At 42.3% G+C, this 24720-nt stretch overlaps 1 protein-coding gene across 2 annotated transcripts in view; it reads right to left on the bottom strand.

Annotated features, from left to right (window-relative positions):
- Nucleotides 1-24720, bottom strand: part of myo5b (myosin VB) — a 338678-nt gene that overhangs the window by 5599 nt on the left and 308359 nt on the right. For both annotated transcript variants that reach the window (XM_041190990.1, XM_041190998.1), the window contains exons 29-37: nucleotides 21700-21797; nucleotides 17132-17330; nucleotides 14781-14874; nucleotides 12972-13109; nucleotides 8375-8526; nucleotides 7692-7781; nucleotides 3997-4147; nucleotides 2692-2977; nucleotides 1130-1304 (exon numbers count right to left, since the gene is read on the bottom strand). In XM_041190990.1, the coding sequence (XP_041046924.1) occupies nucleotides 1130-1304; nucleotides 2692-2977; nucleotides 3997-4147; nucleotides 7692-7781; nucleotides 8375-8526; nucleotides 12972-13109; nucleotides 14781-14874; nucleotides 17132-17330; nucleotides 21700-21797 (1383 nt within the window). The remainder of the gene's footprint in view (nucleotides 1-1129; nucleotides 1305-2691; nucleotides 2978-3996; nucleotides 4148-7691; nucleotides 7782-8374; nucleotides 8527-12971; nucleotides 13110-14780; nucleotides 14875-17131; nucleotides 17331-21699; nucleotides 21798-24720) is intronic.

Below are 24720 nucleotides of genomic sequence, written 5' to 3'. Positions count from 1 at the left end.
CTTTTGGAGTCTCAGGAAGGGTAAAGACAAATATCAGCTAGACTTCCTGATTCAGATTGCTATCCAGTTACCCTTGTTAGGAAGTACAGATATATGGATGCACCACATAGTTGAATAGCATGTTGATACTCAGTGTCTAGGCTCACACAAAAATGGTCACTTCAAATAGTTAACAGGGGGTACCTAGCACCTGTGCTACAGAATTCCAGCAGGACTCAGGAGAAGGAGGTTGCAATGTTGTTTAACAGCAAAACTTTGTGTTTCTTGTACAGACAAGTCTACTGTGTAAGAGCAGTTTTACCGCAGCCAGATTAAAAATTATTTCACATCCAGTAGGGAAAAAAGTTATGAGAAAAATACCAAAGTTAGCACAGCTGCAAGTGCATGCCTAACAGTGTGAAGTTCCCTCTGACTGGTTTAAGTAGTGGCATTATAGGAAAAATAGGAACAGATTGCAAGAGGAAATTACAATTTATCACAACCAGGGCTTTACAATTACACAAAAATATTGAATTCGGATGCATCCAGAGGCACTTTTTAAAATAAAAAACTGATGGGATACAAGAATAATGGCTACAAATGGAAGGCACCATCAGGTGGGTTGATTTTTCTGGTATCTTAACCAGTCATTTGGATATAAAACCAGAAAATGCTGGAAATACTCAGCAGGTCTGGCAGTAACTGTGGAGAGAGCAACAGAGTTAATGTTTCAAGTCTGTGACCTTTCTGTTCTAATGTTATGCTGAAAGGTCACAGACCTCTCTCCACAGATGCTGCCAAGCTGTTGCATGTTTCCAGCATTTTCTTTTTTTATTTCAGATTTCCAGCATCTGCAGCATTTTGCTTTTGTGTTTGTGTCAATTGGATATAAATTTAATTTTGATTGATCTTACTTTGAAAAATAAGCTGAACGTATTTAGTAGAGTTTGCAATCTGCTTCACTCACTGATTAACATTTTGCTGCCGTCTGAAGTCTTGACATGATTGTTGGGATATATGGGCAACATCACATTCTTGGTATAAGGCCATGGTTCTGATATATCACTGAGTTACTGAAAACCTCACATTTAGAATTTGCCCAAAGGCTGAGTTCTCTGCCACCACTGTAAGATAGCCAAAGATTATTTACCTGCTGTGGGTTAAGAGCTATACACATTGAACAGATAGCTGCAGCATCATCACTTGTTTTCTTCTTCACTTGAAGGAGCTGTGCAGCCTGTATTAGAGGCTCCATTGTCTTCACAGCTCCACTCTGATGTAAATTTTTTCCTCGAAGCCACTCTTCTAATTGACTAATGTTGTACCTACATAAACAAAGTCAGAAATTTTTGCAACATCCAAATTTACATTAATTTCTGTTCGTTCTTTCTGATCAATTCCCCCTTCATCACAAAAACCTCATCAAATACCCCACATGGTAAGCATACAGGTTCTCAGGCCTCTGCCCAGGGCATCATGTAGCGGAGAATAGGCAGAGGTGACTTGGATGCTGTAATGGCCTTTATTCATCTTGATTTTATAAAAAGTGCCTAACCTTACCACTTTGCTCTAGGAGCACAGTATAAACAGCCAGATAAGAGTGCCAACTTGCTACCTTCACACAGTAACAATTAAAGTTGCTCACAAAGACCACAATAGGATTATAAAATGTCCCATGCTCCTGAGTGTACCAATACTGACTGAGTGGATGCTTAATCCCACCCTATTACTCTGGTTTGGCTAATTAACACAACATAAATAATCTAAGAATATATTCCCTAAATACTGATGCAGTACTCTCACCAAACAGTGGCGAGAAAATTAGCTTGAGGAATCTCATAGTAAGCTTCACTCTCTAGTGCCAGCAAACTATTCCCACACAATATCTGTTCATCAGTCAAGGGCAGCCAGCAGCAAAGCTATGACAGCAGAATACATTCATCTCTCAGGGTGAGGAAACAACTACCTTTCTCCACCAGCCCACTCAGAGAACTGCAGAAGAGACCAGTAAAAGGAATGTCAGTTGTGAACACGTGGAGATGGAAATAGGTTAGCAGTAGGGAAAGGGCAACCCATGACATTACAGAAGCAGACATCTTCACAGATGAGTCATGGAATCGCCACTGAGGAGCACTGGCATATTACAACACTTGCTCCTCCCAGTGATGTGACAATTTGAAAGAGCAGGATGTTAGAAAGTAGATAACATACTCTACACCATCAAAGGCCAGTCCTGAGGAAACAAACATTAATGCGCTTTTGGAGTAGAGAAATAAATTGGAATATTTGGTGATGATTTTCTGTCTTTTCTTTTAGCCTGAGTGCATGGTGAACTGGTGTCAAAAGCTGTGGCAGCAAGGGTATTCTCGGTCCCCTACATCCAACTTATTCACTATCCATTGTCATTTGATGAAAACAACAAAGCTGCTTTGTGCAGTCACCTGCATAATTTTGTTGTGATGACCTATATTTTTGATCAAATGATAGTTTTTGCGATAAATGTACTTGACTGATTGACATGAAAATTGCCTTCAGGGTGCCAATGAGGCCTTAAACCTTTGGGAACCAACAACAAAAAAAAAGTTCTCTCACAATCACTTTTGACTTATTGAAACTTGATATTTGGGCATTAGGGATGGGATGTGGTTTGTGGATTCCAAGATATGACAACACCTTGGGGTAGGAGAGAGAGTTATTCTCCAGCAATCGTACCTGAGCTGCATTCCGGTACTCCATGAGCACACGTCCTTCCTCAGTAGCAGATTGTTAAGTGTGACAGCATTGATAATGTAGAAAAGCTGCCGAAAGACCTGCTGGATAATCTCAGGATCAAGTCCATGCTCACACATAGTGTTGTTTAACAGGTTAAGCTGACGTAGCATGGCCTCTAATGTGTAGCTGCTGTCCCCGTCCACCCGGCTGGAAGAACGTTTCCTGTAGCCCATGGGTTTCACACTGGACAGACCCTGAATGCTCTCATTTTCCAACATTGCAGAAACTTTAGAAGAAAAGCCAGAATTAATACAACAGCTACTCCAATCATACATCATACAAGATGCAAATAGCACTGGATAGAAATCAATTCACAATGAAATACAAATGAGTCAACTTGTATTAAATTTAAAGGATTGATATACTTATTGGACTGTATATAATTAAGAAAAAAATCTGAAAAAAAAAATTTCCCCAATGTTCATTAATGGGTTGAAATGACAAGTCAGTTCTATCATGTAAGTAGACACCCTCTGTAGATGACCTGATGACATATGATAGCAGCAATATGCCAATGAGTGTTAGTGCCAGAATGCAATCTTGTTTGATCCCACCAAGGATTTCAAACAGTTCCAGTTTTGCCCCATCATAGCTAACCTTACCCATCATGTTGTCATACCTTCTCAGTTACTTACTATCCATTGCAGGCTGCTGCTCCAATCATGCAGAAATGCCTCTGATTAACCCCCCAAGCTTCAAGAGCCTGCTCACCATCCTTAATTGGACTGAGAACCTGTCTCCATGCCAATTAAGTAGGTGCCCCATGAAAATCCCAGTGAATGACTGTTTCCACCAGGGTAGGTATGGGATCCAGAAACAGCACTGTCTCCTGTTTCCTGCTCCCAAATGTAAAATTCCAGCCCCAAGTGATTGTTGAATTAGTTGATCCCAAGTGGGTTGTCAGTCGGGATGCTATGAATAGCTTCAGCACCCATAATGCCTATGCAGGGGAGTGGGGTTGGGGTGGGAATGGAGAAATCAACTACAACACACTTGATTACCATTTAATAACCTCTGGTGGATAACAGGCAAGGTCAGTATCAAGCTCAGTCTTGACATTATGTCTAATGCTCAACATTCCAAATAACCTGTCAACACTCAAGTCTAAGCTCATATATGAAGAGTGCCATTAGGGTATCAAAAGGTAGTAATGCTTGTGCAACTGTACTTTCCTCTCAAAGACATCCTTCTTTTAAAACAAAAACTCCCCTTTAAATGATAAGTATTTATCAATAAGAGCCTTACCTATCAAGGTCTGAAGGAGACCTTCTGCAACCTTAATCATCTGCTGATAGATCTGAATAGAGAGGTCACTTAGAACCTGACGATACTCCGTGAGGTCAAAGTTCTTGAGGCTGTGCTCATTCTGCCGAGTATTATTCTGCTTCATAAAATCCTGAAGGAATTGAGAAGGGACGTGAGAAAATAAAATTTTATCCTTATATTGGGTTTATTTTCACAAGCGACCATACCAATAGTTAACAAATCTGCAAAAGACTAATAATAAGACCCAAGGAAATAGCCACATCCTTATATATTGCTGATAAGCATTAGGAAGAAAGGAATAACATGCTTATCTTGCCTTCAGCATTTCCCCATCTCATCTGTTACTGCAAGGACGTTGTTGTGCAGTGTTGCTAATTTCCCAAATAAGTGTCAAAATGCAACACGACAAATATTACACATCAGTATCATAGAAAAAACTGCTTTAATTGTGGAAAAAATTTTTTTTATTCACTCACGGGATGTGGGCTTCGCTGGCTGGGCCAGCATTTATTGCCCATCCCTAGTTGCCCTTGAGAAGGTGGTGGTGAGCTGCCTTCTTGAACCGTTGCAATCCACGTGGTGCGGGTACACCCACAGTGCTGTTAGGAAGGGGGTTCCAGGATTTTGACTCATTGATAGTGAAGGAACGGTGATATATTTCCAAGTCAGGATGGTGAGTGACTTGGAGGGGAACTTCCAGGTAGTGGCGTCCCCATCTATCTGCTGCCCTTGTCCTTCTAGATAGTAGTGGTCATGGGTTTGGAAGGTGCTGTCTAAGAAGCCTTGGCGAATTCCTGCAATGCATCTTGTAGACACTGCTGCTACTGTGTGTCAGTGGTGGAGTGAATGTTTGTGGGGATGTGATGCCAATCAAGTGAGCTGCTTTGTCCTGGATGGTGTCAAGCTTCTGCAGTGTTGTAGGAGCTGCACTCATCCACACACCGTTTTGATGGCGGGTGGGCTCTCATTCATCCGTTCCACCATCACCTTGCTGCTTCATCATGCCAGGCGCCATATTTAAAGTCCAGACACATGCACACATCTCCGTGCTTCCAGCCCATGACTACTGCAGGGAAGATGTCCATGAAAGGCAAAAAGACTGCAGTTCCCAGGTTCAGTGACATGTCACTGGAATGCCTCTTGGATACCATGGAGACTTGCCTCAATGTCCTCTACTCCAGCTTTGGCCACAGGATGGTCAGTGGCGTGACCAACCAGGATTGGGAGGCGGCGGCAGTGGTGATCAGTGCCAATGCTGCACAGAAGAGGCTGGTCATCCAATGCAGATCGAGGATGAATGATCATGCAGCCAGGGTGTGGCAACCATCTTATCACTCTAAACTCTCACACTCAAGCTTAGCACACATTCACTGGCATCTCACTCACTGTCCGCTCAAGGGACATCACCAACCATTCTCACACACATACCCTTACATATCCTCTGGAGATTGTCTCCTCAGCCCTCATCATCTTGACGCCACTTGACAGGTCAACATCTGCCCCCACGCACACCCTGGGTTACCTTCCCTAGCATAGCCTTTGTCCTTCCCGTGCTTGAGGCCACTTCTCCCCCTTCACCAAGCAAAACCTTGCCCTGCAGCCATTGAAAAGCCACCCACATATGGCTGATCTGGTAGGTAGAGACCTGCCATGAGACCCGCCATGAGACCCGTAAAAGTGATGTGGTGCTGTCTGTGTAGCCTGGTGCTGATGACTGCGAGTGTTAACCGAAACAAGGTAGGCAAACAAATCTTGAAGTCCCAAGTGAAGTGCAGGCCGCCAGGTGCACTTTGCTTATGTGCTGTTGTGAAATACATTGGTGTGTCTTCCCGCTGACATGGGTGGACAATCCAGCAGCGGAGTGTGGGGGGGAAAACAATTCTGGCAGGCTGGCCTAATAATGATATGCAGATGTATTACAATGAGGTTCCTGACGTCCAATGCAGGAAATGCGGTCCGCCATCGGCGGGCTGAGCAGATGATCGCAAACTGGTTTCATGCTGTCGTGAAACCAATCATGCCATATTGTCCACTCAAGCCACCGACCACACCCGATGCCAGTGGGCACGGAAGATCCCAGCCTTAGTTGGTGCAAATTGAGACTGAAAGCATTGGATAAATGTAAGTTCCCCACAGTGGGCAAAATTTAACATTTGCAACCAGGGTTTCGCCCACCATATTAAGTGCCCAGGCATTTAACTAACCAGCGTCAGGCCTTCCCTGGAATTAAAATCCTGGGGGGGTGGAAATCTTGCTTCCCCACCGATTGATGCTAGTCAGAGGCCACCAGCTCTTCATTGCCATCTGTGCCACCAGCAGTGGTGGAATCTGTCGGCAATGCACCAGAGGCCAAGGATCAATGAAGAACTCCAGGCCAAATGTGAGCAAGGGCAGGATAGGAATTGTGGGGTGAGAATTGCAGGGGAGGGAGGGTTTGCTTTCCTTTATGATGACTCCTGCACAAGCGGTGGTCTGAGGCCATTAAGTGGGTCTCTACTGACATCCTCGCGGGGAGGCTGTCCACAAACTTTAATCAGACTTAATCAGCGGAGGTGGGAAGGTGGCAGGAGGCCCACATTGTATCTTTTGCCCCATTAAATGCCCCCCATCTCCAAACCCTTGCCTGGGCCAGGAGAGGGGTGTTGGGGGGAGGGTTGGTGGGAGGTGGGGAAGGCCTTAAATTCTGTCTAATAAATCTTACTTTGTTCTAACTACAATTTAAAGAAGTGTAATCACAATTTATAAAAATACACATATATTATATATAATATATATATCCAATCATTAGAAAGTGTAAGGTAAAGACTAGTGGCAGACCAGCACAGAATTTTACTAATACAAAAGCAAAGTATTGCAGATGTTGGAAATCTGAAATAAAAACAGAAAAAGAACTGAAGGTCATAGACCTAAAACACTTCTCTCCATAGATGCTGCCTGACCTGCTGAATATTTCCAGCACTTTGTTTTTCAGAATTATATTCATATTTTGAAAGTTTCCTTTATAAACCCCAGAGTATTTTCAGAGATTAGGTTTGTAAGTGACTTCCAATCACATTACTAATGATAAAAAAATCAGAGTGGAATTATGCCAAGCATCAGACATTTCATATTTACGAGTACATTGTATCTAAATAACAAATTGATAGCTCTACTACAATGGGCTGAATGGCCTCCTTCTCTTCTCTATCATTCTATTCTATGAAATAAAGCAAGGTTTTAACAAGTCACCAGCAATGTGAAAGAAGTGTTTCCCTCTGTCTTGCACCTTTCCAGAAGCTGTGGTAATTTTTATCAGTTAAGGTTCCCAATCACAACTCATAATTTTGTAAACGCTGCGTTCTAAATCCTTGTGGACTTGCTCCCAAAACACAAAATTGCCTTAACAATGAAAATCGCACTCAGAGGTTGTTGATATAGCAACTGAAAAAACTCCAATTGCATTGTGCAATAGGAGGTGTTATTCTGAGGTTGGGGTAAGGCACATTATTAGGGATGATTAGAGGGAATCTTTGCTCCAGCCGTCTGTACTATTCTTGATCAAGGAGTGCTTGATGGGCAGAAAAAGTCTCACTTTCTCCAGCAATGACTTCTTACTTTGCTGAAAAACATTCTATTTTATTTTCAGAAAGAATACGCAAAACTGCTGCTGCGTAGAAATGATAAACCAGACTTACTTCATCTCCACTATATTGTTTTAAACAGTGTAGCAGGCGGCAACTGTTGGACAACCAAAATGAAGTTATTTCAAAGTCATCATTATGTTTCTGAAAAACAAGTAATAAAAATTACTTTCAACAACAGAACAGCTGAAACATAGAAATAATCCCCAGTGTACTAGGTAGTTTAATAAAACCCTTGTGGTTTTCTTCATGGCCAACTAATGTAAAGCTAAGTTAGACCAGGAAGGTAACAGGTTACACTTTCCAGCGTGCACTGGATTAGCTGGGATATGATAATTGGCCTCAGCATAATCACTAGGAAGGGAGAACAAAAATAAACAAGGGTGCCAGCCTCTGATATCTATCCAATGATTCCTACTAAAAATAATCTCTATGACGATGGGAACAACTTCAACTCTAATGTTCCTCAACTTTCATGTATCCTGCTGACACTTGCTGCATATTCATGTACAAAATGAAAGGAAAGCTACACGGGTAAATGGCCAGTTTCCATAAAACTGTAATCTGGCATATATCAGTGCCTTCAGGAGTGGAGGGGTTAAAATGAATGCTATTGCTTTACGAGAATGTGCTACTGTGTACTAAATTCTAAATACCAGCTAAATCACCAGAACCTCACTTTGCTTCAACCAAACTGGAAACATTCACTGGCCACATCGAAGAAATGAATCCCTTACCTTTAATACTTTCTTGATGCCATTGATGGTACTAGTGAGGAGTGAGTGGACTTTCTGGTCGTCATTAGTATAATCTGCATGTCTAAGGCACATAAAGAGGATATATGCAGGTAGGCCTGGCACTGTGGCAGAGACTGCTTGAGGCTTCAGGTCTAGAAATGGATAGGAAGGAGAAAGCACAGTACAATTCAATCACCAATGGAGGAACAGTGGCATAGTGGTAATCCAGAGGCCCAGGGTAATGCTCTGAGGACATGGATTCAAATTCCACCACAGCAGCTGGTGAATTTTAAATTCAATTAATAAATCTACTACATAAAGTTGGCCATCAGTAATAGTGGCGATGCCAACCATCACTGATTGATACAAAAACCCATCTGGTCCCTAATGTCCTTTTAGGAAAGGACATCCTTGGTCTGGTCTACAAATGACTACAGATCCACAGCAATGTGGTTGACTCTTAATAGCCTAAATGGCTCAAATGGCCTGAACTGGCTCAGTTCGAGGACTATTAGGGCTGGGCAATAAATGCTGGCGATGTCTGCATTCCATGAAAGAATAAAAAAAGCAATCTTACTGACAGTGTTGACACATGGCCTATTGGGAAGATGACTGGGGATAATTAGTTATTGAGTCCAGCTTCTGCTGACACCACTCCTCACACTTAAAATACACTGCTGGTATTTAACTTTGTAAAAGATAGAGTGAGAGATAATTTTTTTCTGGTATATTTTTTCATGATATAATGCAACTTATTTAAAAGAGAGATGTGTGCTGCATCATGGTGATACCTGTCAAAAATTGAAAGGTTACTGAAGTGGGCAGGTGTAGTTCAATGCAGAGAAATGTGAAGCAATAAAATGTTGGGAAAATTCACACTGATGGAAAATACACCTTAAAGGGTAAGATTCTTAAGAGTGAAAGAAGAGAGAAATTGAAGGATGAAGATGCATAGATCTTTAAAGGTAAAAATGCAGATAGATATGATTTTTAAAAAGTAAAATAGGATTTTAGGTTCATGGATATTAAAGCAAGGAAATTATAGTGAATTTATAGAACACAATTAATCTAAGGTCGGAGTATTACACAGTTCTGGTCATCTCATTATATGAAGGAAACTGCAGTCACGGGAAGGAATATCAGGAACGAAAGGTTCTAGTTACAAAGAAAGGGCTGATAATTGATCATTTCTCACTAGAACAGAGAACATTAAAGAGGACGTAACAGATTTTCAAAATTATGAAAGGTTATGAGTGTTTGAATAGTAAAAAATTATTTTCACTTATCGATGAGTCAGTTAACACAGAGAGTTAGACTGAAAATCACCAGTCCAAGCAAAGGGAAAAGCATAAATTGAGCAGAATGATACCTGGATTCCAAGAAGTAAATTACAAGCAGAGATTACATAAACTGGGGCTGCATTCATTGGAATAAAAAACAAAAATGTTGGGAATACTCAGCAGCTCAGGCAGCATCTGTGGAGTGAAACAGTCCATGTTTCAGGTCTTTGACCTTTCATCTTCCTTCTCCTTCAGGTATCATGCACTAAGAGGGCATTACAACCATAGACTTCCATTGGATTTGTCCATAATTATGCTTTTGGCGAAGTACTGCAGAGATTTGCCATTGCCTTCTGCAGTATGGCTTACCAGGAAACTCTTCTGCTCTCACCATTTGCCATCAGGTTCATTGGAAGAATTTACAGGCTGATAATCAACCTGTTTGGCCATGTTATGAACGCACCATCACGTCCTGAAGTAGGACTTGAACCAGAGCTTTTGGCCCAGAGAGAAGGACGCTACCCCACTGTGCCAAAAGACCTCCCTGACCTTTTGGGGGGATTTTGGGGGCAAATCCGTCTGCCGCCTCCATGTATTTTGAACACTGGGATGTGGATATCACTGGCCACACCAGCATATAATGTTGCCCCTTAATTGTCCTTGAGAAGGTGGTACTGAGCTGCCTTCTTGAATGGCTGCAGTCTGTATGGTGAAGACATTCCCACAATCCAAGTCGGTAGGGGAGTTCCATGACATTGACCCAACAACAATGAAGGAATGGTGATTTATTTCCAAGTCAGGATGGTGTGTGACATGGAGGGGAACTTGCAGATAGTGGTATTCCCATGGACCTGCTGCTCTTGGCTTTCTAGGTGGTACAGGTCACAGATTTGGAAAGTGCTGTTGAAGCAACCTTGGCGGGTTACTGCAGTGCATTATGTAAATGGTACACACTGCAGTTACGGTGCACCAGTGGTGGAGGGCGTGAACGTTTAAGGTCCTGGATGGGATGCCAATCAAGTGGGCTGCTTTGTCCTGGATGGGATTGGGCTTCTCAAATCTTGTTGGAGCTGCAATCATTTAGGCAAGTGGTGAGTATTCTGTCAAGCTCCTGACTTGTTTCATTCATTACAGATTCTTTTGACAACTCATTGCATAACACAATTCCTGTACAGACTAAGTAATTATAGCTCCACTTTGCACTCCTCCTCACACAAGTTCATTCATTACAGTCCCTGTTAACACACCTGTCCCAGGCTCACTCACCAAGATTCTTTCTTTACTACATATCATAGGAGCAGGAGTAGGCCATTCAGTCCTTCGAGCCTGCTCTGCTATTAAAACAGATCATGGCTGATCATCCGCCTCTATGGCATTTTCCCCACTATCTCCATAATCCCTTGATGTCAGTAGTCTCCAGAAATCTATCCTTTTCTGCCTTGAACGTGCTCAATGATTGAGCTTCCACAACTCCCTGGGGTAGAGAATTTCAAAGATTCACTACACTCTGAGTGAAGAAATTCCTCCTCATCTCAGTCTTAAATGGCCTGCCCTTATTCTGAGACTGTGTCCCGTGGTTCTAGGTTCATCAGCCAGGGGAAACATCCTATCTACATCTACCCTGTAAGAATTTTGCAAGTTTCAATTAGTTCACTTTTCATTCTTTGAAACTCTAAAGAATACAGGTCCAGTTGCCTCAAAGATAAAAGCAAAAAACTGTGGATGCTGGAAATCCAAAACAAAAACAGAAACAGAAATACCTGGAAAAACTCAGCAGGTCTGGCAGCATCGGCGGAGGAGATCACAGTCCTATTTTTCTATTTTTACTTAGTTCGGTTGAAGGGTCATGAGGACTCGAAACGTCAACTGTGCTCTCCTCCGCCGATGCTGCCAGACCTGTTGAGTTTTCCCAGGTATTTCTGTTTCTGTTCCAGTTGCCTCAATCTCTCCTCACATAACAATCCTGCAATCCCAGGGATTAGTCTGGTAAACATTTGTTGCACACCCTCTATAGCAAGTATATCTTTCCTTAGATAAGGAGACCAAAATTGTACACAATACTTCAGGTACAGTCTCATCAAAGCTCTATCAATTGCAGCAAGGCATCTTCACTCCTGTACTCAAATCCCCTTGTGAAGGTCAACATACCCATTTGCCTTCCTAATTACTTGCGGCACCAGCATGCTACCTTTTAGTGACTCATGAACAGGGACACCCAGGCCCCTTTGGATAAACACTTCCCGACCTCTCACCATTAAAGAAATACTCTGCCTTTCTGTTCTTTTCTATCAAATTGGATAACTTCACACTTATTCAAATTATATTCCATTTGCCATTTTCTTGCCTACTCACCTACCCTGTCCAAATCCCCTTGAAGTCTCTTTGCATCCTCCTCACAACTAAACTAGGTGGGAATGTTTGTGACATCAGCAAATTTGGAAGTATAACATTTGGTCTTCACATCCAAATCATTTATGTAGATTGTGAACAGCTGTAGCCCCAGCGTTGATCCTTGCTGTACCCCGTTAGTAATGGTCTGCCATCCTTAGAATGATCCATTTATTCCTACTCTCTGTTTCCCGTCTGTTAACCAATTCTCAATCCATACCAGTATATTATCCCCAATCCCATGTGCTCTAGTTTTGTTTACTAACCTCCTGTGTAGGACCTTATCAAAGTATCGTCTGAAAATACTCCAGCAGGTTTATCAAATTCATATTTGATAAATCATGTTGACTCAGCCCAAATATATCATTTTTTAACTGTCCAGTTACCACATTTTTTATAATAGGTTCTAACATTTTCCTTACTTACTGAGGTCAAACTAATAGGTCTATTTTCTCTCTCCCTCCCTTAAGTAGTTGGGTTACATTTGCTACTTTCCAGTCTGCCGGAACCTTTCCAGAATCCATAGAATTTTGAAAGATTATGCATCTCACTATCAGTCTAGCCACCTCCTTCAACACTCTGGGATGTAGCTCATCTAGTGCAAGGGATTTATCAACCTTCAATCCAATTAATTTTTTTGAGTACTACCTCTTTATTAATAATAATTTCTTTTAGTTTCTCATTTTCACAAGCCCTTTGGTTCCTTAGCATTCCTTGGAGATTCTCTGAATCTTCATCCGTGAAGACAGGCACCAAGTAATTGTTTAGCTTCTCTGCCATTTCCCTATTCTCCATCATAAGCTCTTCTGTCTCCCCCTGTAATTGACTCACACTTGTCCTTTCTAATCTTTTCTTTTCATATACCTAAAGAATATCAATATCATTGCCAAGTCAAACCTCTTACATTCTAAAATCACAGTGATGAGTACCTGTGATGAGGTTGCGAATCAGCAGGGATTCATCCTCCTTGTGATATTCCAACATTCCCTGAAACTCCTTCTCTTTACGTTGCACAGTGACCTGCCTGGTTAGTTCAGGCCTTGGCTCCTTCTGGACTGAGTTCCTTGCTGATAACACAGTGAACACCAAGTTAAATTAATAGAAGGAACCCAAAAGCAGTTAAAGTGAGTTTGAAAATAAGCATAAAATGCATATACACTATAAAAAGTCATGCAATCATCTTTGCAACTCTTTTCTTCTGCTATGTGGGTGAGATGGAGGATAAACATATGTAAAGCTGTACTATGCCATAACTCAAAAAGCAGGAAAACTACCCTGAACTGAGCATCAGGATCAAAATAAAATTCTCTTACTTGTGGCATCAGTTCTATTTCTCACCAATGATAAGTATGATTATGTCACTTCTTTCCAAATTCAGATTTATCCCCCTAGTTAATTTTTTCTCCCAAATTTTTCCCATCCTCTTCCTTATTTATTCTGAGTACAGTCCGGCCAAGTGTTAGCTGGCAGCTCCTTTAATTGGCCATTTTTCATGGGCCAGTCTGGATGGGGAGTTCAACTCTGATCTTGCCCAATGGCCCCACGCTCTCCCTTTAGTTTTCGGCAGGGTTAACGTAGTGAACAAGAGTACTCTCCCTGGATTCCCCCTGTATGTCAAGGGACACTACAGCTGTTGTTCTTACTGTTGCTTCAACTGAGGTAAGATGATTTAGGACAGACCAAGGATGAAATCTGGAATCTTCATGTTTTAAGACTCAATAACAGATGCCTGCCTTTCCCATTGAGAGCTCAGGAGAGCCATATATCTCCCCAACATTCCATACATTCGACTTTTTAAAAAAAATCTTCAGTGAAAAAAACAATTCAAACTGTGCCAGACCTTATTAATATTACCTCTTGGCTGAAATTGAACTGCACAAGATGCACAAGACACTAGACTGGATAGTTTTCCCAACGTAAAATATTATTTTGTTTTTATCAATTAAAGCTTTGTGGATATCTGAATATAATATCATTTGTACATCTATTTACACTTTTACATACACATAAGCTTACCACTCCTCTGTTTCCAATAATCACCATTCACCTACTAAGGATTGAGTAACACAAAATGCTTGATTCTGCGTCTCCAGTTGGACTTATAAATCCTCCCTAATGGCTCAGCTGGCAACTACGAGCTGAATTATACAAGACAGGTCTCTGCTCCTCCCCCCCCAACCCCTGGCTAAAAGGCTGGTGTGGGGGGAAGCCCACCTGGGGGAAGAATAGCTGTTCCACAGCCATTTAATGGTCAATAGAACATAAGAAATAGGAACAGAAGTAGACCAATCGGCCTTAAAAATATTCAATGACCTCGCCTCCACCACCTTCTGAGGCAGAGAATTCCCAAGTCACACAACCCTCTGAGAGAAAAAAGTTTCTCATCTCGGTCCTAAAAGGGAGTCCCCTAATTTTTGAAAAGTACCTCCTAGTCTGGACTCACTCACAAGAGGTTTTATCCTGGCAGTGGCAGGATGAGGCTCTTAGATAGGCACTAATTGCCCATGTAAGGGCTTCAATTGGCACAGTGAGGGGCAGGCCATGCAACACCACCCCACCATTGGTAAAACTGCATGAATTGCAGGATGGCTGCCTACTGGATTTAATGTGCACCCCCCTCCTTCAAACTCATCAGCAGGGGAGCTTTAAATCCTGCCCAACATAACAGAATGGAGCCACACAGATCAGAAATCCCGCAAATCTGATCACAGACAATAATGTTTTAAACTCAGTTATACCTTCAAGCTCTTGAACTTTCTTCATGTGGATCTTGAGTTGCTTCTTCAGCTTTTTCTCATTCTTCTCCTGTTTCTCTACCAGCTCTTTAAGGTCCTAGAACACAAAATGATGGATAAACGTTATCTGCTTCAGTGTGTGTTATGGGTAATTAAAAATGGAGGTAACCCAAAATTGTGTACAAAATAATGGTCTCTTAGACTATAGAAATGTCATTCAGGTAAAGGATGCATAATACAAGGATATAAGAGAGAAACTCTAATGTTTCTGCTTAAATTAACTCCCATTGTAGCAAGTTGTTGTTTCTTAAATAATTCCAGGGGTTTTGCCTCCACTACACTGTTTAGAAGTCATTCTTCACACTGATCTACCTTTGTTTGAAGGAGTTTTCTGATATCAGTCCTAAAATTACATTTTACTAATTTGAACCCAGTTCTCCTGCAATTTAATTTGAACTAACACTTTTTCTATTCCCAAAACAAACATGTATTTCTGCAAGATCACTTCTCACACACCATTTTATTTTGAAAGAGTGAGTTTTTCATAGTCATTACTCAGAACTCAGTCCTCTGACATTAGGGATTAACTTTCTGGTTCTTCTCTGTACTGCCTCTAATGCTCATATGTCCCCCATGTTACCTGACAACTAAAACTAGATGATGTATACAAAGTGCAGTGTGACCTTAACTTGCATTTTACTGTTTCAGCTTTAATTAATAGCCCTCGGCCCAACCAACTTCAGCTGCTTCATCAATGACCTTCTTTCCATCATAAGGTCAGAGGTGGGGATGTTCGCTGATGATTGCACAATGTTCAGCACCATTCACAACTCCTCAGATACTGAAGCAGTCCATGTCCAACTGCTGCAAGACCTGGACAATATCCAGGCTTGGGCTGACAAGTGACAAGTAACATTTGCACCACACAAGTGCCAGACAACGACCATCTCCAACAAGAGAGAATCTAACCATTGCCCTTGACACTCAATGGCATTACCATCACTGAATCCCCTCTATCAACATCTGGAGGTTACCACTGACCAGAAACTGAACTGGACTAGCCATATATTATCTGTGGAATGATATCTTATAGATGATGTCCTAGGCACCACCATCACCCTCCCTGGGTGTGACCTGTCCCAAACTACCAGCAGAGGTAACAGCGCAGTGATATATAGTCCGGAGGGAGTTGCCCTGGGAGTCCTTAACATTGACTCCTGACCCCATGAAGTGTCATGGCATCAGGTCAAACATGGGCAAGGAAACCTCCTGCTGACTACCACGTACCGCCCTCCCTCAGCTAATGAATCAGTGCTCCTTCATGTGGAACACCACTTGGAAGAAGCACTGAGAGTGGCAAGGGCACAGAATGTACTCTGGGTGGGGGACTTCAATGTCCATCACCAAGTCTGGCTCAGTAGCACCACTACTGACCAAGCTGGCTGAGTCCTAAAGGACATTGTTGCTAGACTGGGTCTGCGGCAGGTGGTGAGGGAACCAAAAAGAGGGAAAAATATATTTGACCTCAGCCTCACAAACCTGCCTGCCGCAGATGCATCTGTCCATGACAGTGTTGGTAGGAGTGACCATCGCACAGTCCTTGTGGAGACAAAGTCCCACCTTCACAGTGAGGATACCCTCCATTGTGTTGTGTGGCACTACCACCGTACTAAATGGGGTAGATTTTGAACAGATCTAGCAACTCAAGACTTGGCATCCATAAGGCGCTGAGGGCCATTAGCAGAATTGTACTTGAACACAATCCATAACCTCATGGCCCAGCATATCCCCCACTCTAGCATTACTACTTGAAGATCACCTCCCTTTAATCTGTGACTCTCAGCAGGCTTGTTGATTCACAATGTCTCTTTCTGTTTATGGCCTGCCTCGCAGTGGGATGTTGACTGAGTTGGGATTCTTTCTCTTTTCTTATGTTTCAGTACAGGAGATAGAGTTATAATAGTTCTATACATCATGATAAAGGGTTCTAATAAAGTTAAACAAGTAATGGCCCAATTGATCTTTTTTTATATGACCATCTTCATGTTAGGAAATGCCCAGCTTCCATATGGTAATTGCCTACAGCAGCAGAATTGAAATCAAGAGCTTACCACTTGGGGAATCACAGGTTCAGACCTGCATGCAGTGCACTGCAACATTCTGAAAACAGCTATTGAGAAAGTCATTCATTGGGATTGTGGCCCAGACTACAAAGTTACTGAATAACACTTGTTTAAGTGTGTATAATACACAAAGCTAACAGAAATAAACAATACTCCAGATTGTAGTATGATCTATTTAAATGTAAGTATGGGCTTGAATGCCACTGTAAAGGTCAGCACTGACCCTCTTACCAGATTCTCATTGGTGAGGCGTGTGATCTCCTGTTGCACATTATATTCAATGCGTGCTTCTGGAGACATCTGTAGTGTCTGTGTGAGGACATGCTGCTGCTTTTCCATATCCTCTTTCAGAACCTCGATCTGAGTCCTCATTCTTTCCACCTCTTCCTCATGTTGCCTGATCTGAGCCTGCAACTGTGCCTCCAGCAGCCTGTGATACAACAGCATCAAATTAGAAAATGGCAGCTACAAACATTAATCAAGAGGTTCCTTTCTTAAAAGACTATCTTTTTCTTTATCAAAAAAGAAAAGCTTTAGATTCATTGTGGTGAGTTTGTGTTCCTTAGCTTGGGGGAACAATAGTTTTTACTTCACACCTAGAAGTACACTAATAATTTACTGTATTATAACTAATATATAACTATCATATACAAAATATACAAATTAGCTAGGTTACAGAGGAAGAAAGGCTGGATGATCTGTTGTAGTTGATCATTTTAAAATTTATTTATTCTTTCATGGGATGTGAGCATCGCTGGCAAGGTCAGCATTTGTTGCCCATCCCTAATTCCCCTTGAACTGAGTGGCTTGCTACGTCATTTCAGAGGGCAATTAAGAGTCAACCCACATTGCTTGGATCTGGAGTCACTTGTGGGCCAGACCAGATGGGAAGGCAGATTTCCTTCCCTAAAGGACATTAGTGAACCAGATGGGTTTTCAGGGCAATCGATGGTCATTATTCCTCAGACTAGTTTTATAATCAAGATTTTATTAATAGAATTTTAATTAACCAGCTACCATAGTGGGATTTGAACTTTTGTCCCCTGAACATTAACCTGGGCCCTCTGGATTCCCAATTCAGTGACATTACCACTACACCATCATTTCCCCGTGATCTTCTCAAGGAGCAAACGAGCTGTGCAAATAGAACATTCTTCAACCACAGAGAAGTTGATTAACCATTTTGATTCGTTTCTGCAGCATTAAATACAACTAAAATTGATGTGTGTTTCTCCCTTTCCTTCACTACACATCCTACCTCTGACAAGGTGACAGGAAAGTGACCTCTCCACAAACAGTTATCAGAAGCAGAAACCATTGATAACGTTTCTCCTACTAAGTTATAAGCACTGAAACCAACTGTAGAACACCTACTTATATCCTGGTTGAAATCAGCCAAGTAATGACAGCGACCTTATTAACCTAGTTCCACACCAGGTGATGCACAGGGCATTTTAAAAAATATATATTCTCTCCTCTTCAAGCATCATTAGAGCAGAGAAGGTTAGAGGAGATTTGACAGAGATGTTCAAAAACATGAGGGCAAAGTGAATAGGATGAAACAGTTTCCAATGGAAGAGGGGTGGAGAACCAAAGAACACATGGTGATTGGCAAAGGAACCAAAGGCGCAGGAAAATCTTCCCCCATCCTCCCCACAGCAAGTGGTTAGGATCTGGAATGCATGCCTGGAAGTTTGGCAGAGGCAGATTCAATTGTGGTTTTCAAAAGGGAATTAGAAAAATACTTGAAGGAAAATAATTTGCAGGGCTATGTGGAAAGGATGGGTGAATGGGAGTAGCTGGATTGCTTTTGTAGAGAACTGGCATGCTCGCGCGACACCAAATAGCCTCCTTCTGTCTTCCAGCTATCCTATGATTCTACTCCTTCATTACATAAGACAATCAAATTTTACAAACAGTTCAATAGTTGGTGCTTTCCAGCAATTATTTTTTTCTAAAAATCTGTTATGCCCTATATTAGAGTTACACAGGTGTTGTCCATTCTATATTTCTTTGCACAAGTAGTCAGTCTTCATGCATGAACCTAGGCAATTTACATCAACAGGCTATCCTACTGTGACAGGCACTACAACTGAAACCAATCCTACCAATGTTCCCACATGCCACATTGCAACATATCCAGTAAGGTTCACAGGATAGCCATGTACTCCTGTTATTCATTTCAGATCAGTTGTCTCAGTTCCACACTAGGAAATACCTATGGCAAATATAAGTATTGTAATTATCTTTAAAAAGATTCCAATATTTCTCTGAAATCCTGTGGGGGTTAGGGATACCCTGAAATACCACACAGTTAATAACCATGTGAAGATTATCCCTTTGACAAAGCTGAATAACAAAAGTGAGATGCAAAGTTTTTCAGAAATCACAAAAATATAATACCCATTTCTTTTCATAGCACCAGGCAGAAATCAAACTCTTCCCAACAGCCTTACACCTTGCAGATATTTAGAACAAAGAGCAAACAAATATTTGACCTGGCAACTTCCTTTAGGCCTTGATAAGCCAGGCCTAGCTCGCCATCTTCATTGAGGTAACGCCAGTCCTCAGCCTGGCTGTAAGTGAATGACAGAAGAAAGGAAGCAGGAACAAAAGAGAGAAAGAAGCATAAGAGTCATTCAGACAGAACAAAGACTGTGTTAACATAGAAAGCAAGAATTAAGTAGAAAGCAAGAATAAGTACCAACATTCTCGATTTTTTCCTCCATCTCTGAAGGATGAAATATAATGACTTGATTTGTTTTCAAAAATGATCTATGGGCAAGACTCCAGCTATGAAGATGTCTTCCCCTCTATTTCCTTTCTGCCAAACAGCACTTGCCAATAACATTCCCTCCAATTCTTTTTTGTTTGGAACGCAGGGGTAATTTAAGTGTGCAAAGGGGCCAACTTGCACATGGCCTGCATGGGAATTTCCATGTTGCTGCCTGGTCACGCTGATTAAAGGGAATGTTGCTTGCCAATATTTATAAAATTAAAATAGAGATATTAAACTCAATATTCTGCATCTCTAAGACAGAACACTATGGGCAGAATTTTGCCGTCAGCGAGCAGGGGGCGGGGCCCACTCACCGATGTGTAAAATGACATGGGATGACGGCAGGCGGAACGCCCGACGTCATCCCGCCCCATTTAAATTTTCAGGAAGGCGGGGGCGCAGCAAAATCAGCTGCAGGTCTGCCGACCTGTCAATGGCCAATTGAGGCCATTGACAGGGTTATTTAAACAATTAAAAGATCTGCCTGTCCAACCTTAAGGTTGGCAGGTCGGCCAGGAGCCCCGGCGGCAAATAGAAAAAACATGAAACCTCATCCAGTGAATTTTCTTTTTCTGTTTTTAATATTTTTCAAAGTGGAAGCGATCTCCCTGAGGCTGCACTTAGCCTCAGGGAGATGTGCACTCTTTCGTGCATATGCGCGAAAGAGCGCACTCTCACTTTTAGGGCATTCCCCCCACCTATACAGGAAGCGCATAGCACTTCCCGCCGGACATCACACTGGGTGGGCCTTAATTGACCTGCCCACGTAAAATGGCGGTGCGGCCTACTTCGCTGGTGGGGATTGGTTCCCTGCCCATGGAGATTGGGTCGGTCCCGCCCACCTGACAGGCAGAAAATTTTGCCCTATGTCTTTGATTTGGTTTTGATTCCTTAGCATCAACAGCAATATTAATAGCTGAAAAACAACCTGAGATAGCAACCCAAGTAACACTTTTCCCAAGGACATAAGTCCTAAAGAAATTTACCGACAAGCCCAAGCAATTGAAGCTTACGTCAGTAGATTTGGCAAGTCTCAATTAAATCTGCAAAGGCATGTAAAAGCATGGTGAAGATTGGGTTAGCATGTCTTACAGCCATACGCTGCATGTACTGGCAAAGAAATAAGAAAGGAAGATTCCTTATGCTTACATATATAATTAAACAGCAGAGAAATGATAAACACCAGGAAATGTCACATCAAGTGATAGCAGTGAGCAATCTCATTTCAAGTAAAGCATGAGTTTGAGCAAAGTATATACAACAGCCAAACTCTGAAAGGTGAGATTTCTATTGAGTGCACTATCCCACATGAAGCTCTTCTTCAATACCAAATGAATAATAAATAATCTAAATTAGATGATAGTTTGATGAGATCAGGAAATCCGTATGGCTGACCAATGGTCACTAATAAAGCCAGTAACAGCACCCTCCCTCCAAATAAATTAGCAGCTTTTTGATCATTTGAAAATCTCTTCTTCCTCCAATGGTTCAATGACAAATAAAGTGTAGCACCAAGGAGATTTAATTAGATTTGTGCTATTTTCTAATCTCCACTACGACAGTGATATTTATAACTGGAGTATCAGATTGGCCATAGCATTGTTGAGGGCTAATAGGAAAAAAAGTCAGCATGGATTTTTGGCCCAGATTCAGTAATTTGGGTTAGAGTGAGCCTGTGTTTTTGCTACTGTATATATTATGAGAAGCTTTTCACTATAGGCTAGGAATTGCTTCCAATTGAAATCCAATTCACTTAAAAATTCTCACAGCAGTAAAGAGAACTAACATCACCCCAACAGCCTGAGCTCTATTCACACTGCAGTAAAAAAGGGGTAGTATTGTGGGAACACCAGTATATTATCCTGTTCAGATTTCTGTGGGAGATCAGGTCCACGGCAAATTACTTCAGCTTGTTCCTATTATGATAAAAGAGTACACTTGTGGACAGGTGATACAAAATGGGAGATCAACAGAGTGGAGACGGGGAGAGGGTACATGGATCAAACAAACACCAACCTACCTGTTGGTCTCACATATACCATTGTAAGCCTCAATGACATCATCCTTCTCTGTGTTTTCATTACTTCTTTTCCACTCATACTTCTCAGTCACTTTATCCTGCAATGGGAGAAATAAATTACTTACTCGACATGACCAAACTCACTGAAATGTTCCAACTGAGCAAAAATGTGAGCTCCGTTTGGCACACAAGAAAGAACTCAACAAGACTATTAGACCCAAGAAGGTTACAATTAGCTGACACCATGGGCAGGATTTTCTGGTGAGCTTCAAAATTCCACCGCCAGACTCAAATGAGGGTCAGAAGCCTGCACTGTGTCTGAAACAGACACTCACTTGTGCTTTTCTCCTTAAAGCCAGAGAGGGATCTCACTGTCCAATTAAGGCCGGCAGGCAGGCTCTCATAGCTAAAGGGCCAATAGCTGGAAAGCAGCTGGAAAGCAGCAGCAAGATCTAGGGAGAGGGAGGGTTAGTGGTAATGTCACTGGACATGGCTGGTGGAATTTAAATTCAATTAAGATAGTAGTTAAAAAATGAAATTAAAGACTCTTTATCCAAATGCACAAAGCATCTGGAATAAGATAAATGAACAAGTGGCACAAATAGAGATAAATGGTTTAGACCTGATCGTCATTACAGAGACCGATATCGTGACCGGTGGCAGCCTTTAGTCTTGTAAGATGATAGAGTTGATCACCATGGTGCAAACTATATTAAGCTTCTCCTGGTGAGACTCAGGAGCCCCACTCTGGCATGGCAGTCTCTACCATATTTGCTGCAGAGAAAGACAGTGGGCTGAGGAAGTCCATGATTCACTGTTTTCCCTGAGCTCCTGGGCCCTCGTCTCTGCCAGTTGAACATTTCATTTCTCCCCCCCCCATCCAATGCCCCTCAAAACAGTCAGCCTCCAGAGATCATGGCCATCGCGACTGACTTCCAGTAGCCAATGTCAATGGAGATGGCAGACATTGACATTGTGACAAAGGTTGAGAAATAAGGTTGATACAAAGTCTGTCTTCACATTGAGGATACTCTCCATTGTGTTGTGTGGTACTAAATGGGATAGATTTGGAACAGATCTAGCAACTCAAAACTAGGCACCCATGAGGCACTGTGGGCCATCAGCAGCAGCAGAATTGCATTCAACCCCAATGTGTAACCTCATGCCTTAGCATATCCCCCACTCTATCATTACCATCAAACCAAGGATTAATAGTTCAATGAAGAGTGCAGGAGGGCATGCCAGGCGCAGCACCAGGCAAACCTAAAAATTAGGTGTCAACCTGGTGAAGTTAAAACACAGGATTGACTTGCATGCAAAACTAAACAAGCAGCATGCGAATAGACAGAGCTAAACGATCCCACAACCAATGGATCAGATCTATGCTCTGCAGCCACATCCAATAGTGAATGCTGGTGGACAATTGAACAACTAATGAGAGGAGGAGGCTCCACAAATATCCCACTCCTCAAAGATGCAGGAGCCCAGCACATCAATGCAAAAGACAAAGCTGAAGTATTTGCACCAATCTTCATCCAAAAGTGCTGAGTGGATGATCCATTTCAGGCTCCTCTGGAGGGCCCCAGCATCACAGATGTCAGTCTTCAGCCAATTTGATTCGCTCCATGTGATTCCGAGAAATGGCTGAAGGCAGTGGATATTACAAAGGCTATGGGACCTGACAATATTCCGGCAACAGTACTGAAGACTTATGCTCCAGAACTAGCCATGCCCCTTGCCAAGCTGTTCCGGTACAGCTACTACACTGACACGATAATGGGTGGAGAATTGCCCAGCTATGTCTTTTTCCAAAAAAGCAGGACAAATCTGGTATGTGGGCTGTCTTATGTGGATAGGTTGGACAGATTGGGTAGGTTGGACTTGTTTCCACTGGAATTCAGGGGGTGACTTGATTGAAGTATATAAGATTCTGAATGGTCTTGATAAGGTGGATATGAAAAGTATGTTTCCTCTTGTGGGTGAGTCCAGAACTAGGGGGGCACTGTTTTAAAATTAGGGATCACCCTTACAGGACAGAGATGAGGAAATTTTTTTCTCTCAGAGGGTTGTGTGACTTTGGAACACTACCTCAGAAGGTAGTGGAGGCAGGGTCACTGAGTATTTTTAAGGCGGAGGTCGATTGATTCCCTTGCCTGACAAGAATCTAAGGTTATTGGGGGCAGATGGGAATGTGGAACTCGAAACACAGATCAGCCATGATCTTATTAAATGGTGAAGCAGGCTCGAGGGGCCGAATGGCCTACTTCTGCTCCAATTTTGTATGTTCGTAAATCAAATTTGGTCTACTCTTTAACTTGTGCAAAGTGATGGAAGGCATCAACAACAGTGCTTTCAAGTGGCACTTACTCAACAATAACCCGCTAACTGACACTGGGCAGAATCTTTCCCTTGGATGGCGGAGGGGCCCCACCGGCTTGGTGGCGGGCGGGCGGGCCAATTAAGGCCAATGGCCTGCCCGACGGGAAGCGCTATGCGCTTCCTGTGCGGGGTGGGAAGGGATTCCCCAACTGTCAAAGTGCACTCTTTCACGAAAGAGCGCACTTCTCCCTAAGACAAAGTCCTGTCTCAGGGAGACCAGTGACAGTCCAAAAAACTTTAAAAATACAAAAATTAAAAAATTAACATGTCCCCCTCTTTGACAATGTCACATGAGATGGGACGTGTTGATAAAGACCACATAAGCTTTATTAATTTTTTAAAATACTGACATGAAACTTCATCCCACCAGCAGATGAAGTTTCATCAATAATCTGGAGCTCGCTGGGGCTCCTAGCCTCCCCGCCAGCTACTTAAGGTTGGATAGGCAGGTCTTTAATTACTTTCAGTAGCCTGTCAATGGCCTTAATTGGCCATTGACAGGTCGGCGGGAGGACAGCTGATTTCGCTATCCGCCCGCCTTCCTAAAAATTAAATGGACTGGGATGACGTCAGAGATTCCTCCCGACGTCATCCCGTCCCGCATCATTTTCCCCTTGGCGACCGGCCGCCGCCCCCAAATCG

The sequence above is a fragment of the Carcharodon carcharias genome, chromosome 1 (genome assembly GCF_017639515.1).
Source record: "Carcharodon carcharias isolate sCarCar2 chromosome 1, sCarCar2.pri, whole genome shotgun sequence".
Taxonomy (NCBI): domain Eukaryota; kingdom Metazoa; phylum Chordata; class Chondrichthyes; order Lamniformes; family Lamnidae; genus Carcharodon; species Carcharodon carcharias.
This window is presented reverse-complemented; position numbering and strand designations above follow the sequence as displayed.